Source organism: Lissotriton helveticus, chromosome 8 (genome assembly GCF_964261635.1).
Source record: "Lissotriton helveticus chromosome 8, aLisHel1.1, whole genome shotgun sequence".
NCBI classification, from domain to species: domain Eukaryota; kingdom Metazoa; phylum Chordata; class Amphibia; order Caudata; family Salamandridae; genus Lissotriton; species Lissotriton helveticus.
In genome coordinates, this window is record NC_136069.1 from 14746652 (window position 1) to 14759347 (window position 12696).

Genomic DNA, 12696 nt, shown 5'->3' on the forward strand with positions numbered 1-12696 from the left:
GGTGTTGGTGTGTTGTTGGACTGTGCTGCCTCCAGTGTTGTGTGATGCTTGGTGTTGGTGTGTTGTTGGACTGTGCTGCCTCCAGTGTTGTGTGATGCTTGGTGTTGGTGTATTGTTGGGCTGTGCTGCCTCCAGTGTGGTGTGATGCTTGGTGTTGGTGTATTGTTGGACTGTGCTGCCTCCAGTCTGTTCCTACCCTGCTTGCACACAGGATGTGGTGTGATGCTTGGTGTTGGTGTGTTGTTGGACTGTGCTGCCTCCAGTGTGGTGTGATGCTTGGTGTATTGTTGGACTGTGCTGCCTCCAGTGTGGTGTGATGCTTGGTGTTGGTGTATTGTTGGGCTGTGCTGCCTCCAGTGTGGTGTGATGCTTGGTGTTGGTGTGTTGTTGGACTGTGCTGCCTCCAGTTCTGTTCCTACCCTGCTTGCACATAGGATGTGGTGTGATCTTTGGTGTTTGTGTTGTATTGGACTTTGCTGCTTGCTGTTAGTAATTTGTGCTGGACTTCGCTGCCCTGTCGGTGAACCCTGCTTGCACACAGGATGTGGTGTGATTGTTCTAAAGGCTGCATGTAGTTATCCTAGTACCTTCACTCTTCCCTGACTCTTCTCTTCCCCCCTACGCCCGAGTGATCTGTTGTGTTGATTTCCTTTGATTGTTCGTTCTGTGGAATGCTGGAGGGGTTGATGTTGTCTGCAGTCTCCATTGAACCAGTCTATTGTTGCTCCTCTTTGGTTCCTAGTCGGTGCGGGGTCCTTGTGTATTCTGCACCCTAACTCGTTGCTTCTCCCTGCAGCTGTACCTCGGTGTGGTGTTATCAGCCGTAGTCATCATCACCGGCTGCTTCTCGTACTACCAGGAAGCCAAGAGCTCCAAGATCATGGAATCCTTCAAGAACATGGTGCCTCAGGTGAGCTGGGTGTGTGTGACTGCTGGCACGACTGAGTGTGAGCCGAGTCTGGGAGGGGAGCCTAGCTCAATGTCCGCTCCTGGTGGAATCTAGTCTGGCTCCCTGTGTCTGCTCTTGCAAGAGAGCACGGTGGTGGTGGTGGGAACGCAGCTCCCATTGGTTGGAAGCTGCAGTGATTGTGCGGCTATGATGAAGGCTGAGGCCCGTGTAGTACATTGGAGTCAGTTTAGACCAGAAGCCTTCTCAGCTCCATGCAGGAGTAGCTTATCCAGGCGAGGTTGTTTTGTTTCATTCTGGGACTTTAATTCCTGGCGTCTTTTAATGGGAACAAACAGGGGTACAAGTCCCAAAAAGCCCAGGAAATACTGTATGACCAAGAAGTGCCTTGCCTCCTCCCTCTATGTGCTTGCGGTTGGATTCTTAGTGGCGCTCTGCTCCAAGGTCTGTGCGTTCTGCTTCAGCAAGCCAAACTTTGAACCCTGATGTCTCTGCTCACTTAGCAGCCCTGCGCCTTTATGTAGTAAAGTTTCTTCAAAGACTTCGAATGGGTAAAGCCCCTTGTGTGCCTGGCACCCAGTGACTTGAGGGGCAAGGCACTGGCGGGTGATGCTGCGGTCCCGCTAATCTCTCTGCCCTACTCTTGCCTCCCATTTCAGCAAGCTCTGGTCATCCGCAGCGGAGAGAAGTTGAGCATCAACGCGGAGGGTGTTGTGGTCGGTGACTTGGTGGAGGTGAAGGGCGGGGATCGAATCCCAGCTGATCTGCGCATCATATCTGCTCACGGCTGCAAGGTGAGTTGCTTTGCTTCTGGAGTGTTACTCTGGGGGCGGGGGGGGGAGGGAGAGGGGGCTTGGAGTTGATGTATGTGTATAGGTGCATTCCATCCGGGTCACCGGTGAGGTCCAGCACCATGTTAGCACAAATTCTTAGGGGCCGATTCACAGAACTAATCCGAGACAAAATCCTAAACTTACTACTTTTGGTATTCACAGAAGACATTTAGTAGTAGTAAAGTTAGTATTTTGTCTCACGTTTTGGTCTTGAGACAAAATCCTAAAACTGGCCCCGCTAACACAACCTGCCCTCCAGCCTCCTGAGGAAACGCCCAGTTTTGCAGCGTGAATCTTTCTGGATTCACTATGCTGTGCATTATTCCGCGGTCTTGTGGTTGGGTCCGGATTCGTAGTCTTTTCTTTGTTTTTTTTTTTTTTTTTTCTCTTTGCCCAGGTGGGCGTCGGCGTCACACCCCCTTTGGGTGTATTTCCGGTGACGTCGGCATGCTTCCTGCGGAAGCTCCCACTCTTGGGCGCCATCTTCAGATTCTTTTTTTCCGCGGTCGGGTCTGGATCGTTCCCGTTTGGGCTCCAGACATTTTTGGAGAAAGAAGAAAGAAAATACAGAAAAGACGAGGAGAAGTCATCTGAAGACTCCAGGGGACTTCACCGACGAAAGACAAGCAAAGATAAGGCGTTTTCCATCCAGATCTTCGACGACCGTCGACGAACACGCGACCAGAGAGGCCCTGGACGCTCGAGGATGGACAACACGCCGTTCAAGTTCTGCCGTAACTGCCACCACAAGTACGCGCAGAAGGACCAGCACCCGGTATGCAACCTTTGCCTACCGGTGGACCACGAAAGCGGAGACTGCAACGCCTGTTCCGCCTTCACCCCGAAGACCCTTCGTGTGAGAGAGAGGCAGAGGGTAGCACACGCCGCCCTGCAGGGGAAGGCCCCGACCCCGTCGCTCTACGAGCTGGGGATGTCCTCCGAGGAAGAAGACAACGCTGCCGCCGAAGACGACAGCTACACGGTCGTAGAGACCGATTACACGAAGACTTCTGACAAGGTAGGAGACTCTTCGGCCCCCAAGAACCCGAGAGACTCTGAGTCTCGAAAAATCGAGGGCAAGACCCCGAAAGCGCCGACGCCAAAAAAGGCGGCGTCCGCGACTACTCCCAGGCCCAGCGGATCCTCAGAGAAGGAGTCCCCGGCGCCGAGAGCTGCTGATCAGCAGAAGACGTCGAAAATCGTCCCCGAAAAGGATCGATCGACGAGGGAGAAAGACCCGAAACTGTCGACGACGACCAGAGACCCGATATCCGGTTCGACGTCGAAAACTTCGACTCCGAGAGGCACGGCGACGAGCCATCCGTCGAAGAGAGCGGCGGAACCATCCGACGCGGAACACGCGGCCGAGATGGAAAAGAAAAGAAGGCGCCTCGAGGCAGAAATGGAGAACTTCATGCAGCGGAAAAAAGATTTCGACGCAAGGATGAAGGCCTTCACGATCCCTCACAAGACCAAGCCACCAGTGCTGGAGGCGGTCGAGGAGGAAGAAGAAGAGGTCGCCGAAGTCACCGAGCAAGACCAGGACGTCGAGGTGTTCGACGACCAGGAGGAGTACGAGAATCCCCACGAGAGCTACAGCTATGGGGAGGAAGATGAGGGCAGGACAGACACAGAGTCGGCGCCCTATGACCTTCAGGAGGTAGATTACATCGATGTCGACACCGACAGCCCGGAGGAGGTGGTCGACACCTACCCCTCGAGGCCCTCGCCGCCGGACGACATCGGGGCCTACAACGCGGTGATACAATCTGCCGCAGCAGCTTTCAAGCTCAAGCTCGACGAAGAGAAGCAGAAAGCAGACTTCCTTCTGGAAACATTGCTCCCAACACAAACGAGGAGCCAGTTCCTCCCGATGCTCGAGAGCGTCTTGGCTCAGGGGAAGGAAGCTTTCAGGGCTTACTACTTAATGGGGCAAAAAAGTTAGTAATTCATAGTATCAACCAATTCACTACTTTGAGCTCGACTTGATGCACAAGTCAAAATGAATGTAACTTGTTGCTACATGCAAGTTTCAGGAAGTTGCTACTCAGTTGCTTACATTTTCCATTGGCTATAATTCAGAGCACCACCCCCCCTTGCCCCCCCCCCCCCCCCCCCCGATCAATCCCAGGAAAGGTGGTAATAGAGGCATGGCCTGCCACTGGAGGAAGTATTACTTCCTCCTGGCAGAGAGCCACAGTGTGTTGGCCCAAAAGGCATGCTTCATATGGAAGGTCTGTGAGGAAATCCCTCATTTTGTATGCCCGTCCCCAAGTTTTGGAACTGATGCAGCTATTTTTTTGACTGAGTGCATTGGGGTCTGCCAACTGACCTCGGTGCCCTGACCTAGAAACGTTTGTTTGATAGGCTTATACCCAATTGGCATAAATCTAACTTAAAGTCCCAAGTGTATGGCACCCAGGGCCTATAATTTAGTGAGTCATCCCAGGTTAAGTTCACACTCCAAGGTTATCAAACTAGTTACATTAAGCCCAGCTTGATACTAAAGTTGAAATTGTAACTTGTTGCAGTGTGAATTTTTTGCAAAGTTGCCCAAGTCTCCTTTGCCTATATATACATGGTAGCGGGTGGCGTCCGTCCACAAGACCGCTTTCTGCCCTCCTTGGGGGAATGTGCAAACCACTCTTAAGGAAAGTACACAAAAGCCTGCGAAGGTGGGAGGTGTTACCTCTGTCTAGCAGAAAGCCACATGTGTTAGCCCAGAAGGCTCACTTCAAAGGAGAAAGCTGCCTGTGAAGGGCAAATAAAAAACACTTGAGTGAGGCTACTCTTTTTAGGAAGACCGGTTGTCTCTAGGGACCAGAGTGGGGAAGCCAGTTGCCAAACCAGTTTTCCAGGAGCGCATAGCTGCCTCGGTAGGCACACCTCTGGGTTGGGCTACGGAAGTCTGCATGCTAAAAGTGAGCAGAATGAAGAATATAGCCAGATGCCACAATTTGCAAGCATTCATCAGGTGAGGGGAAACCTGGTGGCGTATTGGCTTGTGACCGCGACCTCCCATGGGGCATTATCTGGTCATAAAAATGGCACCCCTGGCCCCCAGAAGAGGACTGAAGGACTCCCTGCTACGCCACAGACCTGTCAAAGGGCCTGCATCGACGTGGACGGCACCTGCTGCATTTGGTGGCCAGCATAGGAGACTGCAATGAGCATGTTGTGTCCTGCTCGCTGAGACACCTACTCCTGAGCCCAGCTGAAGCAAGGGACTGTTGGCTGACGCCCTGTTCGCAGCACAGGACCACAGCTGAAGAAGCCTGGTTGTGGCTGGCATACCAAATTCCCAAATCACCGTTCCTTGCTGACGTGCAGCTGGAGGGACCAAGACCAGACACTCAAAAGTTGCCCCCTAATCTGCTGGACCAGAGCGAGAAATCGGAGTGCAGCTAGGTCGCACAGAAGGCAAGTTACCGGCATAAGAAAAAAATGCTTAACTGGTCGGCTGGACTTCTAGCCAGCTCAAGAGGACAGCAAGGCACATCTATCCTTGTGGCCAGAATTGCCTTCCCAAGCCAGTGGATCAAGAAGTAGTTCCCAGGAGACCCATGTCAACCGCACAGCATCTTCAACAGCCCCACTAGTTCCCTGCCAGAGATGAGCGCCTAAAATTACTGAGTAACCACGGTGCTACTTATCCAAGTTTGTCTTGAAAAAGTTTCTAGGTGTCCAATTCATTGACTTTGCAAAGCTTGTTCGTGAGCAAGTAAAGTGTTGATTTTTTATTATACCGTGTAAAATTCTGTATCTCTGGAGCCCTCTGTATCTTTTTTCATTTTGGGATCTAAAGTTACATAAAAATATTATCTATTTTTATAAACTGGTGTCTGATTATGTTGTATCCCTTTTATTTCTTGCTCAATTGTCTTGTGCTGTTCCTTTGTGTAAACCTGACTGCTCAGTCCTGAGTAACTATGGATCTGAGCAAAGGTTTAGCAAACGAAACCCACTGGCCCTAAAGGAGGTTGGTAGGTGTATTCCCCAGTGAGCTTTCAAAACCACACCTAATGATAAACCCCATCTTCTTACCCTGACTAACCTTGATTTATGCATCACAGAGGAGTAGGCAGGTCAAGGGTCGTTTAAGATGGAGTTATGGTTGAAGGTATAAGATTCTACTGGCACATCGTGACTTTCTGCAGGCCAGTGCACACAGCACCTTCTGGTGTTGTGACATAAACCGTTAATGACAACGCCATTGGTAAGCTCACCAAGACTTCAATGTTGCTTAGTATATGGGACCTTCTGTCATTGTGTGGGGCGTTTAAAGGATAGGACCCCTACTGCTAAACCCCCAAACCATGTTCAGCTCCTGCCCCCACTTCCAGCGTTTACCATTGACTGCCTTCTGTAATCCTCCTCCCCTTGCCCCCCATTAACTGGCTGCCAGCAAAACGTGGCTAATGCAGCGACAGCCTATAGTGCGTGCACTGTAGGGTCATCGTTAGTCTGAGGTTTCAGGACCATCCACTGTGGGTGATGTGAAAGTAGGACCCTAACTAAAGTAGTAAGTCTGCTATATGCTGTACACTTTGAGGGGAAACTGTTGTAAACTTGCAGTGTTGGACTGCTAAACTTTCTGGATTATGCTTAAAGTGCAGGTTTCATGCTGGGTTTGGAGTTTGGCCTTCAGCTGCTGGACAGATGAGTCCTGTTAATGCAAGGTCTTCAGCCAGCCAAGACCTTTTTGATTTTACTAAAATTGTATGTAGGGTATACTTACAAGGGCTTTCAGACTGCCCTCGGGCCCCCACCCACCCCGACGGACCACACTTGGAACCTCTGCATAATCCTAGACTCCTCCCTCTCCATGAACCGCCAAATCGACGCTATCTCCTCCACCAGTTCCCCGGGTCCTACACAAGACTTTCAAGTGGATCTCCCCCAGACTGCAGAAAGACCGTCACCCACGCACTCATCACCAGCAGGCTCGACTACTGCAACACCCTCTACTCCGGAATCAACAAATCCCTACTACGCAAACTCCAAACCAACCAAAACACGGCAGCTGGGCTCATCCTAGGGATACCGCGCCACGAACATATGACTACACCTCTGAACTCCACTGGCTCCCCGTCAAAGAGGGTCACCTACAAACTACTCACACACTACAAATCCCTCAACTACATCGGACCCAAATATCTCAACAACTGAATGAGTTTCCACGCACCTAAGAGGAACCTCCGTTCAGCTGTCCTTGCCCTGGCAGAGGTCCCCCGCATCCACAGAAGCATAGCTGGAGGGAGAGCTTTCTCCTACACCGCAGCCACAGCATGGAACACTCGCCCAGTAATGAGATGCTTGCCAACCCTGCACACCTTCAGACGGGCTCTCAAGGCCTGGCTTTTCAACTGACCGGAGCAGACCTACCTTCCCTCCGCCAGCGCCTTGAGACCCTCACGGGTGAGTAGCGTGCTTTACCAACTCTGATTGAGACATCCCCCTTCATCCACTGACTTGTAATGGTTGCTCACATTTTTCTTAACATAACAGAGCAGAATGCAGTCATTTGCATTGAACCCAGCCAGTGGCTGAAGCGGATGGCCCCACTGCCCCACGCTGTTTCAAGGAGCACCGAGGAACATAACGTTGGCCCAGATGTATCAAGGACTTTTGCTTTCGCAAATGGGCCGATTTGTAGAACCAGCCTGTTTGCAAATGCCTCATGCAATGTATGAAACTTATGGCATTTGCAATATGGGTAATCACAATTTTTTGCGTTTACCTAATTTGCGAATGCAGTTAGGCAATCTCAATTTGCGATTCCCTAAATGCAATGCACGGAGCAATCGCTAAATGTAAATTGGCGTCTAGGAATCGCAAATTATCATCAAGTTCAAGTTGATGGTAATTTGCGGTTCCTTTGAAAAATGCCCAAAAGTGAACTTTTTCAAAGTGGCGCACATAGGGCATGTGTGCGCACGCCATATGTGCTCTTTTACCTTATTTGGGGGTGTATCGGGGATGCCTATAGGCCCCCTGGCACCCTTGCATTTGCATTCTCAAATTGCTATTACCAGTTTGGTAATCGCAATTTGCGAATGCACTCCCATTCATTCCTATGGGCCTATAGGAATGAATGGCGATGCAGTCCCTAATGGCGAATTGCAATTTGTGCTTCGCTATTAGGGAATGTTAAGGAATCGCAAAAATGTTTGCGATTCCTGCATACATTGCATTTTGCCATTCCAAAATAGCCAATCGGTAAAATTTGCTATTTTAGAATCACAAAAGCTGTTCTTGATACATCTGGCCCGTAGTTACTTAAATTCGAGGGACTACTGAGACGCATGCTTTTATCAGACCCAAAAATTATTTGAGGGTTTAAAAAAAAAAAAAAAAAAAAAAATTCCAGGGCCTGGTACCTTCCCCAGCAAAGCAATCCTTGACCACCAAAGGCCAGACCTATAGACTGTGCTTGGTGGTTTATGTTTGTTGAACTCTCATGCTGTTTGCGGCTTCTGAGTCGGTCAGCAGGGTTTGAACGTGCATCTGAGTTTGCGTCTCGTGTTTTTCACTAGGCCTTGCTAGGTCTTGAAGGCAGCTAGTAAATGGTTGGTTCTTCTCCCTGGTGGTGCAGTACTGGGCACTGCGCCATGTGCTTGCTCCCTTCTAGTGCAGCTGCTGTTGAGCACCGGTTCCCTCGTGCAGTAGGCGCAGAGTGGCCTTCGGTGTTTAACTTTGGTCAGTTGGTAGTTGGTAGTTTTACCTGCTCTGATCACCTTAGTCTGCTCTTTTTATCTGAAGCCTGTTTGTATTTTCTGTGTTCTAGGTTGACAACTCTTCCCTCACTGGCGAGTCTGAGCCACAGACCCGGTCGCCTGACTTCACCAACGAGAACCCGCTGGAGACCAGGAACATTGCTTTCTTCTCAACCAACTGTGTGGAAGGTGAGTGCCCCACGCCTGGGACATCAGTTCTGGGGGTGGGAGGTAGAGCTCCTTCTCTGGTGGTTTTCTGTCTGCTTCCATATCTTGCGCCCCTCCTGTGTTGTTGTGCTTCAGTGCAGGCCCAGCGATGAAGGGACTGCTGATCTTGCTGCAGGTGATTGGCAGGTTTCTTCCCCTGGAGGAGGTGTTGGGCTTAGAGGTGGTCTTGGCTTTAGGATCTCGGATGAGACCTTCGTAAATGCCTCAGTGGGGTCTCCTTTTCGTTGAGTCCCTTGTGTCACGGTTTGAAGCCTCCGTTCTAGGCTTCCCCTGAAAACATGAAGGCCCATAAGTTGACTGCCTCGGTGACCAAACTAACTTGAAGTTGGGCTGTGGTTCCTAGCCTTTTGACTTCTGGGACAACGCCGCCCCACCATGTCATTATTAGGCCTGTGCATAGTTAGCAGAGTTTTGCTACGCAGAACTCAGCGAAGTTACCAAAAAAACTGCGAGTGGCGGAGTGCAGTGCGAACCGCAGTTTGTGCTGGTATTCCTGCTGCTCTGGTAGAAATTCTACCCGAGCAGCTGCTCGCATTTGCAAACTTACCGATCGTGAGTGGGGCAAAAACTGCTGCACATTGCGAAATGGAGTTTTCTGCACTCTGCGGAGTGCAGATAATTCCCCGAACGGAGCGAAGTTCACCGCCCAGGCCTAGTCATTACCGGAAGCACTGGACCCGGACCTAGCATTGTTGATTTGAACCGCAAAAGAATACACAAAAAATACAGAAAACATTAATCAATTACACACGACTTGTTGTATTTCATTCACAAACACGCATAAATAAAATCTAAATGTAATTTTAATGGAGGTTGGAACTTTTCTAAACTAAATTGAGGCCACGCATTGTCTGCTATATTCTGTTCAATGCACCTGCACTGCTCCCACGAATCAATCTTCCAATACTCATTTAATTTTTTGACATTTCAAATTCCTTAACATTTACAGGACATTTAAATTTTCATTTGTGCATTTCGTTTCTTTATTTATGTACACTTTAATCTGTTAATATTTAATTTTCTGAGTAGTCGCGGCCCCAGAGGAGGCTTCGTGGCTCCCCTAGGATCTCCGGACTACTGGTTGGGAACTATTGAAATAGGGGTGTACACAGCTGTCTCTTCTCCTTTCAGGAAGTGTGACCTCTGTTCAGTCCTTCACTTTCATCCCTAGGTACCGCCCTATTGCCAACCACCATGCCATGCTAGCAGTGAAACTGCACACACATGTTTATTACTGTAAAGGCAAAGAACATCTGGTTCCCAAGTACATTTCTAGTATTCCTCAACCTGAAGAGGTGCAGACTCTACCGACGCAAAGGTCTCGCTCGATGCTCAGACCACCACTTGGGTCTGTTCTAGCTCTCGAGTGCTTTGAAGGTTGCGCATCCGCTATCATTCACCTTCTGATCTGGAATCAAGCCTCCAGAAACGCTATGAGGTGTCTTTGACCAGAATGGCCTTTATTCTCAAGAATGTCCTCAAAGTACTCAACCCCTGTTACAATTCAGAATTTTTTTTTTTTTTTTTTTAAATGGGTGCGGGCCTGGGCTCTGAGAATGATGAAAAGATGGCTTATGTCTTACGGAAGTGCAGGCAAAAGCTTCCAAGGGGCGCAGAGATGGCCACTGGATGCGTCCACTGTAGGAGCCTCTGTTCAACCTCATGATCACCGGTTGTGGGTCCACTCAGCCTTTCGTCCTTCTGAGGTCGATAAAATGAGTACAATTGAGTTTAGTAACAATAAACCTCTATTCAGCGCCAAGAAAATTCTTCTGTGTGAATGTGCGCTTTACAAATACATGTTATGTTGCGTTGTTATGGAGCTCTGCTGGGCTTCAGCACAGGCCTTCCTTGTACCTCTTGGATAGCTTTCTCCATAAAAACAGCAAGTTCTGGGCCCGAACCTCTGGAACGAGGCCAGTCTTCACTGTTGCCAGCCCGTCACCATGCCACAAGGGGAGGGGGGGTGAGTCTGACCTGTTGCTAGACCAGAGTAACTTGTGTTTTAATATATATATTTTTAATTCGTTCAGGCACTGCCCGTGGCGTGGTCATCAGCACTGGAGACCGTACAGTGATGGGCCGTATTGCCACCTTGGCCTCCGGGTTAGAAGGCGGCCGCACGCCCATTGCCATAGAGATCGAGCATTTCATCCATATCATCACCGGTGTGGCCGTCTTCCTGGGCGTCAGCTTCTTCGTCCTGTCCCTCATCCTAGAGTACAGCTGGCTGGAGGCCGTCATCTTCCTCATCGGCATCATTGTGGCTAACGTGCCAGAGGGGCTGCTGGCCACCGTCACGGTAAGTCTCCTGTGGGGGGGTGCATGTGGCTGCGTCTTCTCTTGGTGCCAGGAAGCCATCAGAAATTGTTCATTGCTCAGTAGTTTTCTCTCTATGGCTTCTTGGTTGTAGGAACCCGTCACTACTGCAGTCTGAACCGTCTTAGGCCCTAGAAATATTTTACCCAGTTGTACGTCAGAACAGCGCGGCATTTACCAGGACTACCTTAACGCAGTCCAAACCACAAATGCGTCTTTACAACTCATTCCTTAATCCTGCAAGTCATCACACCGACTTGCCTTGGGAAAAGCACTGGACTTTGGAGTTCAATTAGTTAATTATACTATTCCAGACTGCGCAACAGTAGGTAAAGTCCAGAACCGCTTTTAAGACTTGGGTGGGAAAGGAATACCTTGTAAAGACGCATTTGTGGTTTGGAGCGCCTTGTTAAAAAAAACAGTGTGTGTCAAACCGCAATGTAAACTGTTTCACATTTTACCCTCCACGCTAAGCTTGGTTGACCGTCAAGTGTCCCAGAGACCTGACCTATCAACCGTTTCACAATGTGTCCCACTCTAAAAGTCACAATTGATGTACTACTGGTTCCCAACTTGACCACGTCTCTCTGCAACTTCTTGGCTTCTGCACCAGGTGACGCAGAAGTTCAGAGTGCTAGCCTAGCTGTCCCTCCGCTTCAGTACAGCAATTTCTTTTGTGTTCACTTGAGTGGACCGGTTCTTTTATTTGTCCTCCGCTGGTTTTGTCTTGTTAAACATTCTGAACCAAGGGGTGGCAGGTTAGGTGGCAGTCCCACTCATGTCCTCTTCCCACCCCCTGTCCTAGGTGTGTCTAACCCTCACTGCCAAGAGAATGGCCCGGAAGAACTGCCTGGTGAAGAACCTGGAAGCCGTGGAGACCCTGGGCTCCACCTCTACCATCTGCTCCGACAAAACCGGGACGCTGACCCAGAACCGAATGACTGTGGCCCACATGTGGTTCGACAACCAGATCCACGAAGCCGACACCACTGAGAACCAGAGCGGTGAGTGGGCGCGCTCTGCAGTCTCCGTCCGAGCCAAGTGGGGTGGCTTATGTTTTGTTGAGTTTGCATCGGGCATGAGTGTGGTGGGCGGTGGGTTGATGGTGGGCAGTGTGGGAGGGGTGGGGAAGAGTCTAAAGGGATTGGTTGCCCTAGGGGATGGAGTGTCTGCTGGCTTGCGACTGGACATAATGAGAAGCTGGGTACCAAGGTGTGCTCGTGCCACGGTGGACCTCACTCCTTCATGTTGAGCAAAGCTTATTAGGGAATCTCACTTTATTTTTCAGAATGCAGCACTGGTGGGCCTCGGATGGGTGGGAGTTTTAGGGTAATGAGAGCTCTGTGTGAGGCTGCTCAGATCTGGACTAGAGGATGAGGGGAGGGGGTGAAGCTTTATTTCAAACCAAGTGATTCCGTTCACTTTGCAGAAAGCTCTTTCAAAACTACTGCTTTGGGTTTCATGCTGCTTCAGTCTGCTTGCTAAGGCACGATACATCTTTCCATGTTTCCTAATATTTTAATCTTCCTTGCAGGTGCTTCCTTTGACAAAAGCTCACCCACATGGGTTGCCCTTTCACGTGTAGCTGGCTTGTGCAACCGGGCCGTCTTCCAGGCGGGCCAGGACAACACGCCTATCCTCAAGGTACGTTCCCCGGAGATGACTGCACATCTTGTCCTGGGATAGCTGGGTA

At 50.1% G+C, this 12696-nt stretch overlaps 1 protein-coding gene across 3 annotated transcripts in view; it reads left to right on the forward strand.

The window, feature by feature from the left end:
* Window positions 1–12696, forward strand: part of LOC144772223 (sodium/potassium-transporting ATPase subunit alpha-1) — an 86178-nt gene that overhangs the window by 52501 nt on the left and 20981 nt on the right. For all 3 annotated transcript variants that reach the window (XM_078656370.1, XM_078656372.1, XM_078656371.1), the window contains exons 5-10: window positions 797–910; window positions 1567–1701; window positions 8528–8645; window positions 10718–10986; window positions 11809–12007; window positions 12538–12647. In XM_078656370.1, the coding sequence (XP_078512496.1) occupies window positions 797–910; window positions 1567–1701; window positions 8528–8645; window positions 10718–10986; window positions 11809–12007; window positions 12538–12647 (945 nt within the window). The remainder of the gene's footprint in view (window positions 1–796; window positions 911–1566; window positions 1702–8527; window positions 8646–10717; window positions 10987–11808; window positions 12008–12537; window positions 12648–12696) is intronic.